We start from the raw sequence: 21,499 nt of genomic DNA on the forward strand, positions 1-21,499 counted from the left end.
CAAATATATTTTGATGATTTCATGATTTGAAGATTGCCACCAGTTTAGGCACTTTAGAACATCTTACTAAGGAACATCTTATTAACATAGGAGCCATGCATTTATTAGCATTTTCACATTTTGGTTGTTTAAATGGCCCATGTACGTTGTGTACCATAAAAAGACAATGGTCATAGTTTCTTAAAAACAAATATGAGGACTTCTTGAAGAAAAAACTGATTCCAGGGGCGCCTGGGTGGCTCAGTCGGTTAAGCGGCCGACTTCGGCTCAGGTCATGATCTCACGGTCTGTGAGTTCGAGCCCCGCGTTGGGCTCTGTGCTGACAGCTCAGAGCCTGGAGCCTGTTTCAGATTCTGTGTCTCCCTCTCTCTCTGCCCCTCCCCCGCTCGCACTCTGTCTCTCTTTCAGAAATAAAGAAACCTTAAAAAAGTTTTAAAAAAAACTGATTCCAGGTATATTGCAGGAACTAGTGAAGTAAGCCTGGAACATCTTTTCATACCAAATGGGGAAGAAGTTATGTTGTTGAGATCATGTCAAAAGGTCTCACTGAAAATACTCCCCAGTGGTCAAAGGTAAAACAAATTGCACATCAACAAAGATAAGAATGGTGATAGAGTTTAAATCTACTATATCATAAGGCTACTTACAGAAATACTTGCTTATTGCTGTTGTATGATCCTGCAAATTAACTCATCATTTTGTTAAGTGAAGAGTAAGAAGCCTTTATGCTGCCTTTTTTTTTAATAAAAACTGGATACTACTGGTAACCAATCAGTAAATGCCAAGTTTCTCTTTATTGAAAATATTCCAGCTAATAAATGAAGAAAAGGTGATAGACATAGAGTATCACCAGTTTGTATATGTGCTGCCGAAGTGAGCACAGAGTATCACCAGTTTGGAACTCTTAATGGACTGATTCTTAGGTTCTCCAGCATCAGTGGCAACTAACATCACAAAATGTGACATGGTCAGAGAGTGTGTGAAGAAAGAACACAACGTCACTTATAAAGTAGTTGTGCTCCTACCCAAATAGCAACCTGAATCTTTTCAAGGTGACATATGCCATCACTAGATTGGAGATAATATGGAGGACAGGGGAACATGATAAACTATACCATGGATATGTAAATAGCAAACTCCAGCCTGTGGGTAATGTGATAACACAAACAATGACACCAATTCATAAAATTTCAAGGTGGGGAGAAAGAGATGAAGACAGAAGGGGAACCTAAAGATGAAAATGGACATAAAGGATATATCAACCAATCACAATGTCTGAACCTTATTTAGATTCTGATTCAAAGAGGAATATGTATGAAGCAATTAAAAATTTAAACCCTAGGTGGATATTTGATAATCGATTAAGAAATCCTTATTAAATTTTAACATTGTGGTTATATTTTTTAAAGAATTATTTCTCTTTTAGAGATATATATTAAAATATTTATAGGTGAAATATCTAGGATTTGCTTCAATTTACATAGGGTGGAGAAAGTGGATGAGAACACCCGGAAGGATTGCCATGATGTCCTGGCTGTTGGGGCTGGGTGATGGGTTGATTATCCTTTTCTGTTCTGTGAATGTTCAAAATTCTCCGTAACAAAAAGCTACAAACAAAGCCAATCAAAAGTACAGAGACATTCCTTTGTTTATATTCTACTCTCAAGCTTTAAGCAACTTTAAATATTTCAAGGGAAGAAATTAATCTGGAGTAACTTTAAAAAACTGGTATATATTCATGACCTACATTTAATATTTGCAAAAGCAGCCCATTTTTCCTAGGGAAAAGAGGAAGTAAAAGACAAATTTTCTTCTTTATTTTATTTTATTTATTTATATCCTCATTTGCTTACTTCATCAATATTTCATCTGTCGTCATTAGGGCTACTGACATTGAATGAAAGTAATTTTGGACAATAAGACTGTATTCCTGCAATTGAGATTAATTAGGTACATCATTATTTTAATTGGACAGAAATTTACCAACACAGATACCAGCTGCCTGTTTACCAAAGGTAACCAGGTAAAAAACAAAACCAGAATTCTCTCCTGCTTACACCGCATAAGCCATTTTTTTAATTCAGTATACAAAATGACTTTTTCATTTAAGAACTTTGGGCTATTTTTAATGATTTACTTCTGAACAATCTTTAACTGTACCATATATACTAAAAGTGATAATGGCAATTTTCCAACATCCCAGCCTGCCTTTTACCTTTTGCCTTCCAGATCTTATTTTTCCATTTTTTAACATTTGATGCTACTTACCAACTTATTTGCTGTCTTATGTCAATAAGCTTTCAAAAAAAAAAAAAAAAAACCACCTAAGAACCTGCTAAAATGCCAACGCTGTTGATTAAAAGGTGGGGTGATGACACATCAAAATCAAAATACTGACTTTCAGTGGTTGATATAAACCTAGTAAGTATAATTTTTTTTTCCATGATGAAAGTTTAATTTTTCCTTGATTAAACAATTTTATTGTTTCCCTCTCAAGTTATTTTATGACTCACTGTTTCTTCTTTGGGTCTCTGAAAACGATCCCTTCCTCATGTCTATCATCTGACAACCCACCACTCACCTGTTTCAGACCCAGATGTAAAGATTAGAATTCAGGGGCTGGGTTCTGGTGGAATCAGACCAAATTTTTCCCACAAGGTCCTTAAAACTAGGGAGGCCTATATGATATACAACTAAGAATAGTTGTCCTTTAATTAAAGGGTATTTTTTCTCCTGTGATTGTTTTGCAACAATATCAAAACATTTATGAAATGTTTACCCTCGCAGATCCTGAAGTCTACTTTCTTGAGTCACTGGCTCATTTTCAATTACTGAAATAACCAAAGAAAGAACAAACAAATCCAAACAAGTAAATGGAAAATACATTTTCTTCCTCCTCCTATTTCTCTAGTGCAGAGTCTGTTCTTATTTGTGCTATTGATATCAAGATCCCCTTTCTTGCATAAAATTGATAATTAGGAAAAAAAGAAAACACTTACCCAGAACAAGAAGTTGAAGATAAACATAGAATATTTTAAACAGCCGCTCACACCTGCCATGTCGAAGAAAGATCAGGAATCCAGATGCTGCAAATGTATCTGTTGGTTATAGGATTGTCCTGCAATATGCTCAGGAGTAATCTGCCTGCAGAGATTTCTGTGCCCACGGCTTCCGAGCAGAAATAGAAAGCAAAGGAGGGGTGGAGGGGAATAATCCAGTTATTAAAGTGGATAAAAAATTAACCCACACATTTAAATATCACAAGGGCTATCTCTAGGCGAGTATGTTCTTTTGCTTGTCATGGCTCCTGGGGCACCGGGCCAGGATATTTATGATCCTTTCTCCAAAACTGCCTCCTCTAAAGTAAACAGATATCAAGTTAAGGAGTGGCGCTGGGTCGGGGAGAGAGTGGCACAGCGATACTTGGTTGTTGGATTTCAGAACCCACAACTTCCCTGCTCTCTATTTCCACTTTAGAGAAGTAAGACTGGTTTTGCTTACAGATAAAGGGGCATTGTGTCTCAACTCGTTTTTGCATTGTATTTTCTCAACAATGCACAATTTTTTCCGGGTGCAATAAAAATACATTGAGAAATCTGAAAAATCTGAAGGCTTACACGTAGCCACCTTTCATTCTTAACCCCAGAATAGTGGGAACAACCATTACAGGTACCACCTTGCAAAGCCTCTGAACTAAACTCAAAACAAGTCCACGGAGCTGCTATGAATGACTCATAGAGGAAGTGAGGAAGAAGAAATTGCCCTGCCTATGATAAGACCATACGGTTTTTATCTTTATTTCTTACAGTGGAAAAGAAAAAAAATTCAGGAGTCATTCTCTGACTGCCCCATTATGTTCATTTTATAATGTGTAGCTATTTTGATAGTTCAGTTTACTGTTAAGGCAGGCACTGTACTTCCCATTCTCTGATAAGTTATACCTAGCAACAGCTCCTCTCCACCAACCCAGTTTCTGGATTCCGGGTCCTCTTGGACAAAAAAAAAAAAAAAAAAAAATTCAAAATGTGAAGGTGGTCATAGTTCAGCGACCATAGATGGTACAGTTTGTTTCTAGAGCTAATAGAAGGCAGCTGCTGCAGGTAAAGGCAAAATTCTCTGACCTAATCAGGGAGGTGTGGACTGCTTTTGTATAAACAATTTGGGTCATGCTAATTTTCACATCCTGCATCTAAAAGGGAGTTCTTTTCCCCCTAAAGGAAAGAACCCCATACTTCAAAATGCTGTTGGGGGAAATACCTCTTTAAATCTTTGTTAAGTTCTGTACAATAAGCAAGTGTGGGCTAGTAAAAAAAATGGATTAGTTAGAAGAATATTTTTCTACTTTTCACAAACATACAAAGATGCTTTTGAAACAATTCCACTCCCTGACTATAAACAAAATGTATTTTTAATGTATGAGCACCGATAATGTTTAGTGCTAAGGCCAAATTTAGGATTAGTTCAAAAAGAATGGCTTAATATTTAAATAATCATTAAAATTGTTGGTGTTCTATGCTATTTCTTCTAGAAAATGGAAATAATTTCACTCCTACTTCTACTGAGATAATAGTGCATATAGTGCATATCCATCGCTGAAAGAAGAAAGAGTTTTTGATTGAACTGAAAAACCAAATGGATTTGAAGTCCTACAAATGATTATCATTTAGAGGTAAAATCAAAAGAAATATATAGATAAAAATGCTGTTTGTTGACAAGAATGTATTGAGTGCTTATCAAATTTCAGTTTGGAATATACTTTTTTAAATCTGCTTGTAAAGAATATAAGCCTTAGTTAAATCACTGTGGAACCCTGAAACATAAAAATCAATGGATGTGTTTTACAGAAAAATTACTCTTTGTAAAAGAATCCCCAGTCCAATTCAAAATCTGTATGAAGGAGTTCATTCTTCTGAATTCCTATCCTGGTAAATGTTATGATCACATAAAACTTGCCCAAGCTAAATATTGTGGAATCCCTTTGTGGTCCTCTTTTCTTCTTGCCTGGTATCCAGTCACTCCCCACAGTTCACAGAGCTCCTCAGTTTCCTTCAAATCTGGTTCCCCCATCTCTCCTTTAGCTACTGTCATTATTCAACCTGTTATCATCTCATATGTGGGCCATTCCACTAGAATCTTAATTAGTTTTCCTGCCAGTCTCTTCCCCCTCTTATCTGCCTTAACACTCCAGAATTTTCTCTCTTTCCCTTCCCATAATTCTTTTCATGAATACTTATTGACTATGTAATTCTCCTGGTTAAAAACCATTCTAAAGGGCTCCTGGGTGGCTCAGTCAGTTGAGGGCCCGACTTTGGCTCAGGTCATAATCTCACTGTGTGGGTTCAAGCCCCATGTCAGGTTTGTGCTGACAGCTCAGAGCCTGGAACCTGCTCCAGATTCTGCGTCTCCCTCTATCTCTGCCCCTCCCCACTCACACTGTGTGTGTGTGTGTGTGCATGTGCATACACGAGCGTGTCTCTCTCTCTCTCTCTCTGTCTCTCTCAAAAATAAACAAACACTTAAAAAAACATTCTAAGGATGGCTTCCTGTCACAGGAAAAATTTCAGATTTCTTAGAATGGCACTGATAGCACAGGGCAAGCTGTCCTCTACCCACCTCCCAGAGAAAAGATTATATTCTATTTTATGTTATATATTTTCCCATCATCACTGTCACTATATACTATATTGTTTTTTTAATAGCATTGTAAATATTAATTTCCTCAAAGGCTAATAGCACTAGCGAGAGAAATGATGTTGAAGTTTCTCTTCCTTATGACTACTTAGGTGTGGGTGTGTAAGTGCATGAAGACATGAGGTCATGCATTCTAAATAATTAGAGTGAAGAGAAAGTTCTGATGCTCTTTAGCATTTCTCATTTTGAAAAAAAAACTTTTTTCCTAGTTTTGGAAAATAAAGGTTGCTCACTTACAGGTTTTATGATCCCTTTCACAGGAGCAGAGGCCTGGCTCTTGTCCTCTAGGCCAATTCCAACATTCCCAAGACCAACATTTTTCTTCTGTTTTCATTTGAGCATAATACTCTATGCTTCCTATCCTGTGTGCTTATGGAGCCTAGCTCATAAAAACCTCTTGCATATTCCCACTGGGGATGGGAAGCATCTGGTATGAGAATGATCTGTCTCCTTCCATTGCAGGAAATTTTGAAACAATATCTATTTGTGGTGTTAATTCCAGCTCAAAAATAAATGACTTAGACTTGTCTTTGTAAAGTACCAAAACGGTGTTCATGAACAATGGATAGCCAATGAATATTCTTCCTCTTTTACAGATATTTTTGCTCTAAAATTGTCATGATTTGTACCTAGACATAAAGTCACTAACCATATTGGTTACAAAAGGAAAAATATGAAAACGTGCATAAGAAAATAGACCTTAGATCACCAAAATCCATTTTTAAGTGTTTATTAGTGAAGATTGAGGCAAAATAGTATAGTGATTACAAATGCAGTGTTGACCATGATGGATTAGAGATGCCCATGAATTCTTATTAGATCTCACTATAGTGTTTATACTCTCTTCACGCTTTGCAGTAAGATGAGAAAGGGCCCAGTTGCTCGTTGGGGTCCAGGGTCGGGTCCTTGGCTTGACAGCCCCCGAAGCTCAGCTTTGCCAACCTTTCCTGAAGTGATCTGCTTCTTAGGACAGATTCACTTTCAATGATCTCACAGGAGCCAGAATGTCAATTTCTTAGTTTATGGTGAGAAATGTACCCATTAAGCCATCCAGCATAAGACAGTGACTGACCGGAAAAACCACTCCCTGTCAGAAAGCAGCATGGAAGCCAGAACATACACACGTGGTCTCTTGGAGGGGAAATTCAGTAAAGGAGTCGGTGGATGCATTGCTAAGATTTGATAGGCTGATGATTCTAGCACCATCTCAGGGATCCCACAGCCAAACCCACCAAATGACACCCTCAGCAGAGGCAGCAGCCTCTCCATGAACATTGCTGTGACAAACCACAAACTGCTTCTCCTCCAGATGCCTTCTCTGTCCTCTGTTCAGTCCATGCCCTCTCTGTGATCACAGTCTATCCCCAGGCAAGAGGACGTGAACATTGGGTATCCATTTACTCGACCATAATTACAATTCAGTCCTGCTTCCAAGATCACATTTTAATTGCATTTTATGTATTTTTAAAATTCTTCACTTAAAAATGATTGCCCTCTTGGTCCAGTCCTATAGATTTTACTAGTTGGTCTCTCCGAGGTCAATCCTATTTTCCTTCTCTCCAAATCAGGATGTGTGCCCACGTACAGACAAGAATACTTAACAGGAGAATGAAGAATACAAAACAGAGCTCTGTCATCTCCAGCCCAGGATCATCGGATACTCCATTTTCGTGCTGAATTTGCCTGGCTGTTTGCTTTTTAAGTTTAAAGTGTAAATGCCAACCTGCTTTTCTCTGAGTTCTCTCTGAATCAGTCCTTTGTTTGGTCAGTTCACAAGGTACACATTAGCTGCCAGGCATGATTAGGCTCTGAGGTAACAGTGATTAAGAGGTAGGGAAATGAGCAGAGGCCACCAACACAGAATTTAAAAAAGAAAAAGAAAAAATACGCGGGTGGGGATGTTTCATGCTTATATCAGACACCAGTTTCTCAAACTGAAAGAGCCAACAAAACGTTACACTGAATTTAACACAGGCGTATCCCATGACTGGTCAGAAATAAACATAGACGTTTTACTCATAATGCTAATTAGGATCTCACAAGTGACTGATTCTAAATTAGAAAGGTTTATTCAACCTCACACAGTGGGAATGTATTGCATGGCTATTCTAGTTCCCAGGAGAAAATAAAATAACAGAAAGTCTCTGTAAAAGGTCATTTATGAGGAAATCCCAAACTTCCATTTCACACCTTTATAAGAAGCACCAAATATATCCCAAATTAAGCCCAGGTAGAAAACAACTCAGACTCTGTTTTGAATTTTTTTTTTAAACTACAGAGAGTCCTATTTATATTTTCCCTGAGCACTTGAAAGACTTGATTTTCCCTTACCGTGAGAAAGCAAAACTGAGAAAACCAGAAAACCTGTGGATAAACACCTAAACCATCGTTCCCACAACGACCGTGCCTGGCTGCATTTGCTTCACTATCATACTGTTTAAATGGATCACCCCAATCTCAATCCATATCAAATAAAACTATACATATTTAGGAATATAATATCTAAATGCACTATTTCCAGAAATGGAATACACCATTTCTCCCAGAATTCTCTTCTAGTTCCATTTTTCATTTATATTCAGGTATTAAAGTATCCTTCCCTAACTCTTCCCAGTAATTATTTTATTGTTAGCACACTGATTTATTCAGAAAATGCTTCATCCGTAGGCGAATCATGTGAGGAAGTCAAAAAAATTTTAAATAAGATACTCTTGGGGTCATTAAAATGTCTATGGGTAAAACAAAGCTGAGGAATTGTTTTTGCTTTCTACAGAATCAAGTTGACCTCTCATTTAGCCTACACTAATCATTAAACCTTAAGAAAATATTCCAAAAGAGAATTTACTGATTTTTTTCTAATTGTGGAATAGGTCCAGACTCTTTCTGCATACTAATTTATTTATACCATATTCATACTTGAGGCTTCAGATAGCCAGAAAATTCCCGTAAGTGCTCTGCTCTGTTTCCTATTCACTCTTCATGGTTTCTTGAATCCACGAGTGTGAAGAGGTGCTGTTAAGCCAGGAAGATTGGCCTAGCCAAGGTCCCTCAAAAAGGAATGTGCAAATCTGGGAACACATTCCAGGATTTCTAGCTACCAGTTCAGGGCCTGATGTATAAGAAATAGCCAGAAATTTCAAGTTTCTTGAGAATCACAGATTCTCAGCCAATCCCCTAAGGAGCTCTCTGAAAAGGAAATAGTTCATAAAGCAATTCTCTGTGCAGTAAAGGATTATGTCACTCCCATGCTTTGAACGCTCTAATGGATTCCCATCACAATTAGAATCAAATCCAAAGCCACACAAGATGGGCCCTTGGCTGCCTCACTGACCCCATTTCCTCCCACTTTCTCCCTCACTCATGCTGCTCCAGCCACAGCGGACTCCTTGTTGATCCTTGGACTTGCCAAGTATATTCCCGACTCAGGGCCTTCCCACTTCCTCCTCTTTCTGGAATCCTCTTCATCTATAAGAGCTAGATGGTTCATCCTCTCCACTCACACCATTACATATTTATTTATTCATATTATTGTCTGCTTCCTTTCTGGAATGTAAATTTCAGGGGATCAGGAGCACTTTCTGTGTTGTTCACAGAATAACATATCCCTTGGGTTCAGAACATAGTAGGTGTTCAATAAATATGCATTGACCGAATGTCTAAATAGCAAGTTATCTAACTATATTTTCTAACTTATTTTTTAAGAATAACAAAGAGCACCTGTTTGTGTTCCCCATTATATTCCTACTGCCTACCACAGTGACTAGCAGATATAATCACCACATGTGCTAGGATGCAACACTGCAAAAGAAAATTAAAGTCCACAATGTCCTTATGAACTTTATATTCCACCAACTTCACACACACACACACACACACACACACACACAAACAAATATACAAATAAATATGCAAGAAAACAGTAAGAAGAGAAAAATGACAGGATCTCGTGTTGCAAAGTAACTGAGGCAAATACTTTACATTAGATGGAACCCTGAAAACTTGACATTCAAACTGAGTCCTGACTTGGGTCAAATCATGAGGAAGCACAAAACAAGCCCAAATCAAGGGCATTCTATGAGATAACTGGCCTAAATCATTTAAATGCTCAGACAAGGAAACTTAGGAAAGAGTGAGGACTTATTCCATATTCAAAGAGGCTGGTGAGAGACTCGAAACTTGGGGGAAATGTGATCCTGAATCAGAGCCTTTGCTATAAAAAAGTTGTTACTGGTGAAATTAATCAACATGACTGGGATCTCTTGGCAGGGAAACATGGGGATTCTTTGTATCAGTCTTGTAACTTTTCTGTAGGTTCAAATTGTTTGGAATAAAGATAAATGGTCTCCGTGAGGGGGAAGTAATTGAGGCAGAGAAAAGTTAAATAACTTTCCCGAATTCCCATAGTTTGTAACAAAGCCTGGATGTGAACCCAGGCAGTCTAGCTCCAAACTATGAAATTTTCAACCACTATGCGTGTTGTTTCTATCAAATAGGACATATAAATGTTTAGCACAATGCCTTATGCAAAGTAAGCTCTCAAGTGATACCCTTATTATTAAAAATGAATACACTGTAAACAAAGAAACAGAGTCTTGCATGAGAAAAAGGCACAAGCCATGTTAAGATGTATGGTAAGAAAATTCCACACAAAGGTAACAGATAGTACAAAGACCCTAGGGTGAGCACAAACATGGCATGCTGGAGGAAAAAGGCTGATGTGTATGTAACATAATGAGTTAACGGGGGGCAAGGTCTGAGATGAAATCAGAAGCAGATTCAGGTCAGATCCTATGGAGAGGTGTAAGATAGGGAAAAGAGAGTGGATATATTTAAGTGTTATTAGAAATGTAGGGTAGGTGTTATGGACAGAATCGTGCTCCCCAAAATTCATGCTAAAGTCCTAATCCCCAATAACTCAGAATGTGACTATATTAGCAAGATCAGAAAGATGCTGGGGTAGGAGGCCCTGGACCATCCTTCTGCCCACAAACAGACCAATTAAGCAACAATTCATGAACAAATGCTCTTTATGGGAAATCTAGAAATTAAGTGAAAGGCTCTTGAATGCTGGGCAATCACGAAAGCAGATTTATTGATGTCAGTAAGGAGATTCAGGACACTTTCCTCCTAGAGTTGCTTCCCCTGGTGCTATGTCACATGGTCAGAAGGAGATCTCCCGGCTCCCAGCTTTACTCCCAGGTAAAGTAGAGGTTGGTTTGCCTATCCAGTACTCTTTTTTGAGGGGCCTCCCCAGTAAACTGACCTACCAGTGTTGGAGCTTAGACCCAATTTTAAAATGTGCTAAGGACTTGAGTAGAAATTTTTCCAAAGAAGACATACAAATGACCAACGGTATATGAAAAAAATGCTTAGTCACTAACCATAAGGGAAATGCAAATCAAAACCACAATGAGATATCACCCAACACCTGTTAGGAGAGTTATCATCAAAAAAAAAAAAAATCCAAGAACTTAACAAATTTTGGTGAGGATGTGCAGAAAATAAAACTCTTACATACTATTAGTGAGAATGCAAATGGTACAGCCACTATAGAAAACTGTATGGGCGTTCTTCAACTAAATAAAAATAGAACTACTGTATCATCCAACCATCCCACTTCTGGGCATATATCAAAATGAATTGAAATCAGGTTTTCACTGATATATTTGTACTACATGTCCAATGCAGCACTATTCACATTAGCTAGGATGAGGAAACAACCTAAATTGTGATCAGCATATGAATAAATAAAGAAAATGAGATACAAACATAAAATGAAATAATATTCAGCTTTAAAAACAGGAAATTGTGCACTATGTGACAACAGGGATGGACTCTGAGGACATTATGCTAAGTGAGCTAAGCCACACACAGAAAGATAAGCAAGTACTACAGGATTCCACTTAAATGAAGTACCTAAAGTAATCAAATTCATAAAAATCAGAGACCAAAATGCTGGGGACTGCAGGAGGGCAAAATGGGGAGTTATTTATCAGGAGGCATCAAGTTTCAGTTTTACAATATTGGGCCTATATGCAATAATAACTTATTGGACACTTAAAATCTGTTAATAGATCTCATGTTAAGTTTTTATCTCAAAATAATAAACAAACAAACAAACAAACAAACAAGATGTGGCTATATTTGGACACAAAGTCTTTAAAGAGACAATTAAAGTAAAATGAAGTCATTAAGATGGGCCTTCAACCAATATGATTAATGTCCTTATACTAAGAGGAAATTAGGACACAGACATACACAGAGGAATGATTATGTCAAGACACAAAGAGAAGACAGCCTCCTACAAGCCAAGGAGGGAGCCCACAGAAGAAATCAACCCTGCTGACACCTTGATCTCAGACTTCTAACACCCAAAATTGCAAGAAGATTAATTTCTGTTATTTAGGTCACCCTGTCTGTGGTAATTTGTAACAGCAGCCCTAGCAAATTAATACAGCAGGTTTCAAGCAGTTGCAGTGACATGATGCAGTGATCCAGGCAGAAGATGCTGGTGGCTGGTCTAGGGTGACAGCACTGTAGAGGAAGAGAAGTGATTGGATTCAAGACTTTAGAGGTGAGATGAACATTGAGAGGGGAGAGAAAGAGAGGAACATGGATGGCAAGATTTTAATGTGAATAACTTGGTGGATAGTGATGCCACAAAGATGGAGACAACTGGGGGAGAAGTTCTGTTTTGAACGTCTCAGATTTGAGATGCCTATTAGACATCCACGTGCAGACGTCAGGTAGGCAGCTGACTATATGAATCTGGAATTCTGGGACAAAGTCAGAGCCCAATATAAACCTGGGCATCTTTGCCACATGGGAGATATTTAAAGCCAAAGTACTGGATAAGATCATCTAAGGAGAAGCCATACATAGATAAAACATGAGAACCCTGGCCCAATTCCTGCAGCATACCAATATTTAAAGTTTAACAAAGGAGTAAGTACATCAGACTAAAAAGCAGTTACAAGTGATGCAAAAGGAAAACTAGCAGAGTGGTCTCCAGGAAGCGAGAAAAGGAAAGTGTCTTATGGAGAGACAGGGCAGATGTCAAGAGGTCTGGAAATATGAGCACTCCCGATCACCACTGGTTTTGGCAGCATGGAGATTACTGCTGCCTTTGAGAGAAGACTAGTCTTAATCACATAGTAAAGACAGAGTCCAATTAGAAAGGGTTGAAGAAGGAATGAGAAGTATGAAAGTAAAATCATTTACTTTAGACAATTATTTCAAGTTTCAGTGTAAAGGGGAGCACTCACTGGGAATTTCAGAGGGATGTGAAAATACGTTCCCATGTAAATTAAATTGGAGGGTTTCTTAACATATGTACCATTAAAATTATGATGTTGTACTATGTAGAATTAAACTCTTCATTCATTCTATAAAAGTCTGTAGGAAATCATAAATGCAGATCACAGGTTAGTAAACTGCAATATATAACAGGAAAAATAGAAATATAGAGTTTCTTGGATACTAAATTCTTATAAGTTCTTAGGTAAATTTCCTCTCAAATGCTTTGGTAACTAAGAATCATAACTTACACAATAGATATTAATAAGAAAGAAACATTACTTATCAACAGAATTAATAAATCCAATCAAATATTAACAGTATTAAATGGGAAATTAAGGAAAACTAATGGCCAGAATTTTAATAGCTATATCATACCATGTTCCAGAAAGAACAACCTTCTTAGGCAACTTACAGAAATATACATGTAACAGGGAGAAACTTAGCATGTCTGACTCCATATTGCTTCTATTTCCTTTGTTGCTATGATGTATAGCTTAGAAAGTTCTGTTTAACCTTGTACATTGGCATGTTACAGCTAACATTTGCAAATACCACTCTTTACCCCAAACCTACTTCACCCAAGGAGATAAGAAAGGTACATCCAGAACTACCTATGCTATGTTTAAGATTTACAGGGATGACATGACCAGATGCCATATGCAAAGATCAACTAAGGATGAAGAAGTTACATGACCTTCCTTAGATGCCTACAGATGTCAGTCACCTTTTGAATCCAACCCCATCCTGCTTCTCCCTTTCACTGACAAAAGAAGCCCAAATTTCATACTGACGGGAGATACTTCTTTGGGACAATAGTCCACTATCTCCTCGATTTGCTGGCTTTCCAAATAAAGTTGCTTTCCTTACCCCAATATCTTGCCTCTCAACTTATCAGCCTGTCATACGGTGAGCAGAACGAGCTCAGACTTGGTTACACATACATAATTATAAAATACCTAAATAAACAAGGAAACTTAAGGTTAAGGAATGAATAGGGAGTGGAGGCAAGACTTCTCATGGTATATCTTTTATTTTATTTTGATTTTTGAACTATGCAAATATATTAGCTATCCAGAAAATTAAATTTTTTAATTTCAATTTAAATTTGAGTTTCAATTCAAAGCTGAGGAGACAGATAACTGGACAGATGCCAGCAGACAGGCTTGCAGATGGCATTTAAGATCTGCTTTGGGTCATATCAGAGGGGAGCCAGAAAGGTATAAGCTCTATGCCAGCTGGGTAGAGACAGAGTCTAAATACAGAAAGGAGAAGTCAGTGATCAAGGACCAATCAAATACTTAGGAAATTTTTCAGGATAGGGAAAGGGGGCTTAATTATATCAGGAGATGATGCAAGCAGGCAGATATGTATAAAAGAACAATGTTCTATGAGCATCTACTGTGGGACAAGGCCACTTTGGCCCATGCTTTGATTACAATGGTATTCTCAGAGAATAAAGACCAATTTGGGACATGTTAGATTACTCTCCGGAAGAAAAAGAAAATGAGTTCTTCCAAAACTAGAAGTTAATGATGACAACAGGGCTAGTTCCTCTCAAACTTGCTGGAGGCTTGAGGCCTAGATATGGCATGTCTTTCAAGAGGTATATCAGTCGGGGCGCCTGGGTGGTGCAGTCGGTTGAGCGTCCGACTTCAGTCAGGTCACGATCTCGCGTTCTGTGAGTTCGAGCCCCGCGTCAGGCTCAGGGCTGATGGCTCAGAGCCTGGAGCCTGTTTCTGATCCTGTGTCTCCCTCTCTCTCTGCCCCTCCCCTGTTCATGCTCTGTCTCTCTCTGTCCCAAAAATAAATAAACGTTGAAAAAAAAATTTTAAAAAAAAAGGAGGTATATCAGTCAGATACAAGCTGTATTCTGAATGTGGTGGTCCCTCTATTCTCACCACAGGATAAATTATTGTTATCAGTTTTGTTGCTGTTTTACCCAGTATTTTGTTGGCCTTCCTTGGTGGGTCACTTTTGACCCTCTGTTTAATTGCTTTATGTGCCTTACTGATATCTTTATATATCTCAGGACCTCAAACTCAAAACTATCAAATTAAATGAATTTGCTCTCCCAATCACCATCTTCCTCTTTACTATTTTTTTTAATTAATAGACTTTATTTTTATAGAGCTGTTGTAGGTTTATAGAAAACTCGAGCAGAGTGTAGAGTTCCTCTAATCTCCCTCCCCTGCCCCCCACCAGGGGGCTTCTTCCTCTTTAGCATCTTGCATCAGTAGGGCACATTTGTTACAATTGAGGGGCCAGCATTAATACATTATTAATAATTAAAGCCGGGTTCATTCTTGGTGTTGTACCTTCTATGGGTATTGACGAATGTATCATTACAGGCACCCACCATTACAGCATCATACAGTAGAGTTTCATTGCACTAAAAATGCCCTGTGCTTCACTGACTCATCCCTCTCTCCCTCCACTCCTGGCAACCACTGGTTTGGTTATTGTCTCCATAGTTTGCCTTTTTCAGAATGTCATATACTTGGAATCATACAGTACATACCTGTGGCATAATAAGGAATATATTTGGTCTTTGTTCCCCCTGGGTTCCCGGCACACAAGCTCCTAAAACCCCTGGAATCTCAGAAGGAATAATAATGTCATCTGCATGCTAATGAGGTAATTGGTAACATGGGTCCCTAAAGGACTTCTGGATAGTGGCTGGTTGCCAGAAGACCAAGGAAAAATTGCAACTTTCATCCCTACCCCCTGGCTTCCAGGGAGGGTAGGTTAATTCAATCATCAAGGGCCACTGATTTAATCAATCTTGCCTAAGTAATGAAAACTCCATAAAAATCCCTAAACAATTGTGTTCAGAGAGCTTCCAAGTCCGTGAACACATTGAGGTGCTGGGAGGGTGGCATGTCTAGCGAGGGCATGAAAGCTGTGCACACAGCAACTGCCCCCATACCTTCTCCTATGGGTTTTCCATTTGGCTGTTCCAAACTTGTATTTTTTATAATAAACCAATAATAGTAAGTAAAGCACTTTCCTAAGTTCTGTGACTCGTTCTAGCAAATTATCAAAACTGAGGAAGGAATGTGGAAATCCCAAATTTATAGCCAGAATTTATATACAGGCATACCTTGGAGATATTGTGGGTTTGGCTCCAGACCACCGCAATAAAGTGAATATTGCAATAAAGCAAGTCAAATGAATTTTTTGGTTTCCCAGTGCATATAAAAGTTATACTTACACTATACTTTAGTCTATTAAGTGCAATAGCATTATGTCTAAAAAGCAATGTGCGTCCCTTAATTTAAAAATTATTGCTAAAAAATGCTAACAATCATCTGAACTTTCGATGAGTCAAAATCTTTTTGCTGGTGAAAGGTCTTGCCTTGATGTTGATGGTTGTTGACTGATCAGGGTGGTATTGATAAAGGTTGAGTTGGCTATGGCAGCTTCTTTTTTTTATTTTTTAATTGAAGTATAGTTGACATACAGTGTTATATTAATTTCAGGTGTACAACATAGTGATTCAACAACTCCCTACATTATGCTATATTCATGGAAGTCTAGTTACCATCTGTCACCACATGATATTATTACAATGTTGACTATATTCCATATGCTGTAATTTTTATCCCCCTGATTTATATATTTTATTCTTCAAAAAAAATTTCTTTTAATGTTTATTATTTTTGAGAGAGAGAGAGAGACATAGAGCAAGCAGGGGAGGGGCAGAGAGAGAGAGGGAGACACAGAATCAGAAACAGGCTCCGGGCTATGAGCATCAGCACAGAGCCAGATGTGGGGCTTGAACTTGGGAACAGCAAAATCATGACCTGAGCTGAAGTCACCCACTTAACCGACTGAGCCACCCAGGTGCCCCTATATATTTTATAACTAGAAGTTTATACTTCTTAATCCCTTTCACCTCTTTCACCTACCCCTCCCCCCCACCAAATCCCTTCCCCTCTGGCAATCACCAGTTTCTTCTCTGTATTTATGATTACATTTTTGTTTTTTGGGTTTTTTTGTTTTTAGATTCCACATATAAATGAAATTATATGGTATTTGTCTTTCTCTGCCTGGTATTTTACTTAGCATAATATCCTCTAGGTTCATCCATGTTGTCTGTCAAAAATGGCAAGATCTCATTCTTTTTTATGGCTGAGTAATGTTCCATTGTGTGTGTGTGTGTGTGTGTGTGTGTGTATAACCACATCTTCATGATCCATTAATCTCCTGATGAACACTTAAGTTGCTTCCTTATCTTGGCTATTGTAAATAATGCTGTAACAAACATAGGAATGCATATATCTATTTTTTAATTTTTTTTGAAATTTTATTTATTTTTGAGAGAGAGAGAAAGCGTGAGCATGAGTGGGGAAGGGGCAGAGAGAGAAAGAGGTAGACACATAATCTGAAGCAGGCTCCAGGCTCTGAGCTGTCAGCACAGAGCCTGATGCAGGGCTCAAACCCACAAACAGCGAGATCATGACTTGGGCTGAAGTCAGATGATTAACCAACTGAGCCACCCAGGCACCCCTGCATATATCTTTTTTAATTTGTGTTTTCATTTTCTTTGGGTAAATACCCAGTAGTGGAATTTCTGGATCATATGGTATCTCTATTTTTAATTTTTTGAGGACCATTCATACTATTTTCCACAGTGATTGCACTGATTTCTATTCACACCAATAAAGCACAAGTTTTTCCACATTCACCAACACTTGTTATTTCTTGCCTTGGATATGGTGACATCTTATTGTGGTTTTGATTTGAATTTCCCTGATGATTAGTGATATTGAGCATTTTTTCATGTGTCTGTTGGTTATCTGTATGTCTTCTTTGGAAAAATGTCTATTCAGATACTCTGCCCATTTTTAATGGTATTGTTTTTTGGTGTTGAGTTATACAAGTTCCTTATATATTTGGATATTAACCCTTTATAGGGCATATCATTTGCAAATATTCTCTCTTCGTCAGTGGGTTGTATTTTTATTTTGTTGATGGTTTTCTTCACTGTGCAAAACCTTTTTATTTTGGTGTAGTCACAGAAGTTTATTTTTGCTTTTGTTTCCCTTGCCTGAGGAGACACGTCCAGGAAAATGTTGCTAAGGTTGATATCCAAGGGATTACTACCTATATTTTCTTTAAGGATTTTTATAGTTTCTTTTTTTTTTAATTTTTTAACATTTATTTATTTCTGAGAGACTGAGAGAGACAGAGCACGAGTGAGGGAGGGACAGAGAAAGAGGGAAATACAGAATCCGAAGCAGGCTCCAGGCTCTGAGCTGTCAGCACAGAGCCTGACGGAGGGCTCGAACTCACAAGCAGTGAGGTCATTACCTGAGCCAAAGTCAGACACTCAACCGACTGAGCTACTCAGGCACCCCAAGGATTTTTATAGTTTCAGGTCTCACATTTAAGTCTTTAATCCATTTGAGTTTGTTTTTGTGAATGGCATAAGAAAGTGGTCCAGTCTCATTCTTTTGCATGTAGCCATCCAGTTTTCCCCATACCATTTATTGAAGAGAGTGTCTTTTCCTCATTATATATTCTTGCCTCCTTTGTAGTAGATTAATGGACCACATAAGTGTGGATTTATTCTGTGTCATCGATTTATGTGTCCATTTTTTGCCAGGACCATGCTGTTTTTGTTTTTGTTTTTTTGATAGACTTTTTTAAAAAAGTTTACTTATATTTATTTTAAGAGAAGGGGGCAGGGGCTGGGTAGCTCAGTCGGTTAAGCGTCCGACTCCAGCTCAGGTCATGATCTTGCCGTTCCCACGTTTGAGCCCCACATCGGGCTCTGTGCTGATGCTCAGAGCCTGGAGTCTGTTTCATATTCTGTGTCTCCCTCTCTCTCTCTGCCCCTCTCCCACTTGTGTTTTCTCTCTCTCTCTCTCTCTCTCTCGTGCAAAAAATAAATAAACATTAAAAAAATTTTAAGAGAGAGAGAGAGAGAGAGCAAGCAAGGGAGGGGCAGAGAGAGAGGGAGAGAGAAAGAGTCCCAAGCAGGCTCTGCACCACCAGTGCAGAGCTAAAGCAGGGCTCAAACTCACAAACCACGAGATCATGACCTAAGCAGAAATCAAGAGTCACATGCTTAACTGACTGGGACACCAGGCATCCCAATACTGTTTTGATCACTATAGCTTTGTAGTATATCTTGAAATATGGGATTGTGATACCTCCAGGTTTGTTCTTCTTTCTCAAGATTGCTTTGGCTATTCAGGGATTGTATTGTATATGATTATTTTGTAAGAAACTGCCAAGCTGTCTTCCAAAGTGGCTTCACCATTTTGTATTCCCATTAGTAATGAATGAGAGTTCTTGATTCTTCACATCCTTACCAGCTTTTGGTGGGGTTGGTGCTGGATTTGGGTTATTCTAATAGGTGTGTAGTGATATTGTTGGCTTAATGTGCAATTCCCTAATGACAATTGATTTGAGTATTTTTCATATGCTTATTTACCATCTGTGTATCTTCTTTTGTGAGATGTTTTCATATCTTTTGCCCAGTTTTTTTTTTTTTTTTTTTAATTTTTTTTTTCAACGTTTATTTATTTTTGGGACAGAGAGAGACAGAGCATGAATGGGGGAGGGGCAGAGAGAGAGGGAGACACAGAATCGGAAACAGGCTCCAGGCTCTGAGCCATCAGCCCAGAGCCTGACGCGGGGCTCGAACTCACGGACCGTGAGATCGTGACCTGGCTGAAGTCGGACGCTTAACCGACTGCGCCACCCAGGCGCCCCATGCCCAGTTTTTAATTAGGTTATTTTCCTATCGCTAAGTTTTTGGAGATCAGTCTTTTTATCTGATATGTGTTTTGCAAATATTCTCTCCCATTATGTGGTGTACCTTTCATTCTCTTTTTTTTTAATTTTTCTTTTAATGTTTATTTTTTTTGAGAGAGAGAGACAGAACACAAATGGAGAAGGGGCAGGAAGAGAGGGAGACAGAGAATCTGAAGAAGGCTCCAGGCTCTGGGCTGTTAGCACAGAGGCTGATGCAGGACTGGAACTCATGAACCACGAGATCATGACCTAAGCTGAAGTTGGACACCTAACTGACTGAGCCACCCAGCTGTCCCCCTTTTAATTCTCTTAATCCTATTTGTTATTAGTGAGATAAGCATCATCCCATGGGAAACTGAGGCTCAAAACCCATTATTTTTTAACATTTATTTTTGAGAGACAAAGAGAGACAGAGCATGAGCAGGGGAGGGGCAGAGAGAGAGGGAGACACAGAATCCAAAGCAGACTCCAGGCTCTGAGCTGTCAGTACAGAGCCTGACGTGAGGCTTGAAGTTGGGAATGGCAAGATCATGACCTGAGCCAAAGTCAGACTCTCAACAAACTGAGCCACCCAGTCACCCCTCAAAAACCATTATTCTTAATGAATTATTTTCTCAATGTATGGATACATTTTGTCAATTCTATCTCTAGAAAACGTTAGACTTATGTCCACTACCAATACCTTATAGCGCCTTATTGAGTTATAATAACTGTCTCCTGGAACTTCAAGATTTCAGCCTGTCAAGAACTTTGAAGGCTAGGAGATTTTACCCCACTTACAAATTAACAAGTTAATTTGCTACAGTTTAATGGTTGCTGTCAAAAGACATGAGACTCCCGGGTCAGGAACAAAGGACTTCACAACTCACAGCACAGCAAACTCTATGAGTTTCATGTTTATATCAGGTCTCTTGATCCCTATGTCCCATAGTAAAGATGCCCAGCAGTCCAGATGAATGCTGAGTACACAGTAAATTTGTATCACACTGAGGAACTCTGAGTTTAAGAAACTCCAATCTCTTACATCTCAATCTCCCTTAAAAATCTTCCCTCTGCCTCTAACTTCCAAGGACATTCTTGGAAAAAAACCCAAAAACTTTCAACGTCTTTGCTCAGAAGTTGTGCAGAAATGTGGGACCCGTGAAGAATTTTCTCCCAAAATAATCTTTCATCACTCATGGTAAGAGTAAGAATTCAATTTTTAAAATTTCTTAACAAAAATATCTTTTATAATTCCCTATTTCCTAAACAAAATATAAACTCCTTAGCAGAGCATTCAAGGCCCTTCAACACCAATCTCCCAATCTCCCCTTCCACTCTTATATTCCTAGGACTTCCAGGGGCACCTGGGTGGCTCAGTCAGTTGAGCTTCTGACTTCTGCGTAGGTCATGATCTCGCAGTTTCAGAGTTTGAGCCCTGCATCGGACCCTATGCTGACAGCTGGAGCCTGCTTCAGATTCTGTGCCTCTGTCTCTCTCTGTCCTTCCCCTGCTTGAACTCTGACTCTCTCTTTCTCTCGAAAATAAATGAACATTTAAAAAAAATTTTTTTTTAAATTTTTTTTTTCAACGTTTATTTTTATTTTTGGGACAGAGAGAGACAGAGCATGAACGGGGGAGGGGCAGAGAGAGAGGGAGACACAGAATCAGAAACAGGCTCCAGGCTCTGAGCCATCAGCCCAGAGCCTGACGCGGGGCTCGAACTCACGGACCGCGAGATCGTGACCTGGCTGAAGTCGGACGC

The 21,499-nt window shown here is 38.7% G+C and overlaps 1 protein-coding gene across 1 annotated transcript in view; it reads right to left on the reverse strand.

The window, feature by feature from the left end:
* The window catches only part of TSPAN8 (tetraspanin 8), a 32,087-nt gene extending 28,630 nt beyond the window's left edge, over positions 1–3,457 (reverse strand). Inside the window, exon 1 of the mRNA XM_043565034.1 lies at positions 3,000–3,457. Within this exon, the coding sequence (XP_043420969.1) occupies positions 3,000–3,059 (60 nt within the window). The 5' untranslated portion in view covers positions 3,060–3,457. The remainder of the gene's footprint in view (positions 1–2,999) is intronic.
* Between the last annotated feature and the right edge of the window lie 18,042 nt (positions 3,458–21,499).

The sequence above is a fragment of the Prionailurus bengalensis genome, chromosome B4, assembly GCF_016509475.1.
Source record: "Prionailurus bengalensis isolate Pbe53 chromosome B4, Fcat_Pben_1.1_paternal_pri, whole genome shotgun sequence".
NCBI lineage: Eukaryota > Metazoa > Chordata > Mammalia > Carnivora > Felidae > Prionailurus > Prionailurus bengalensis.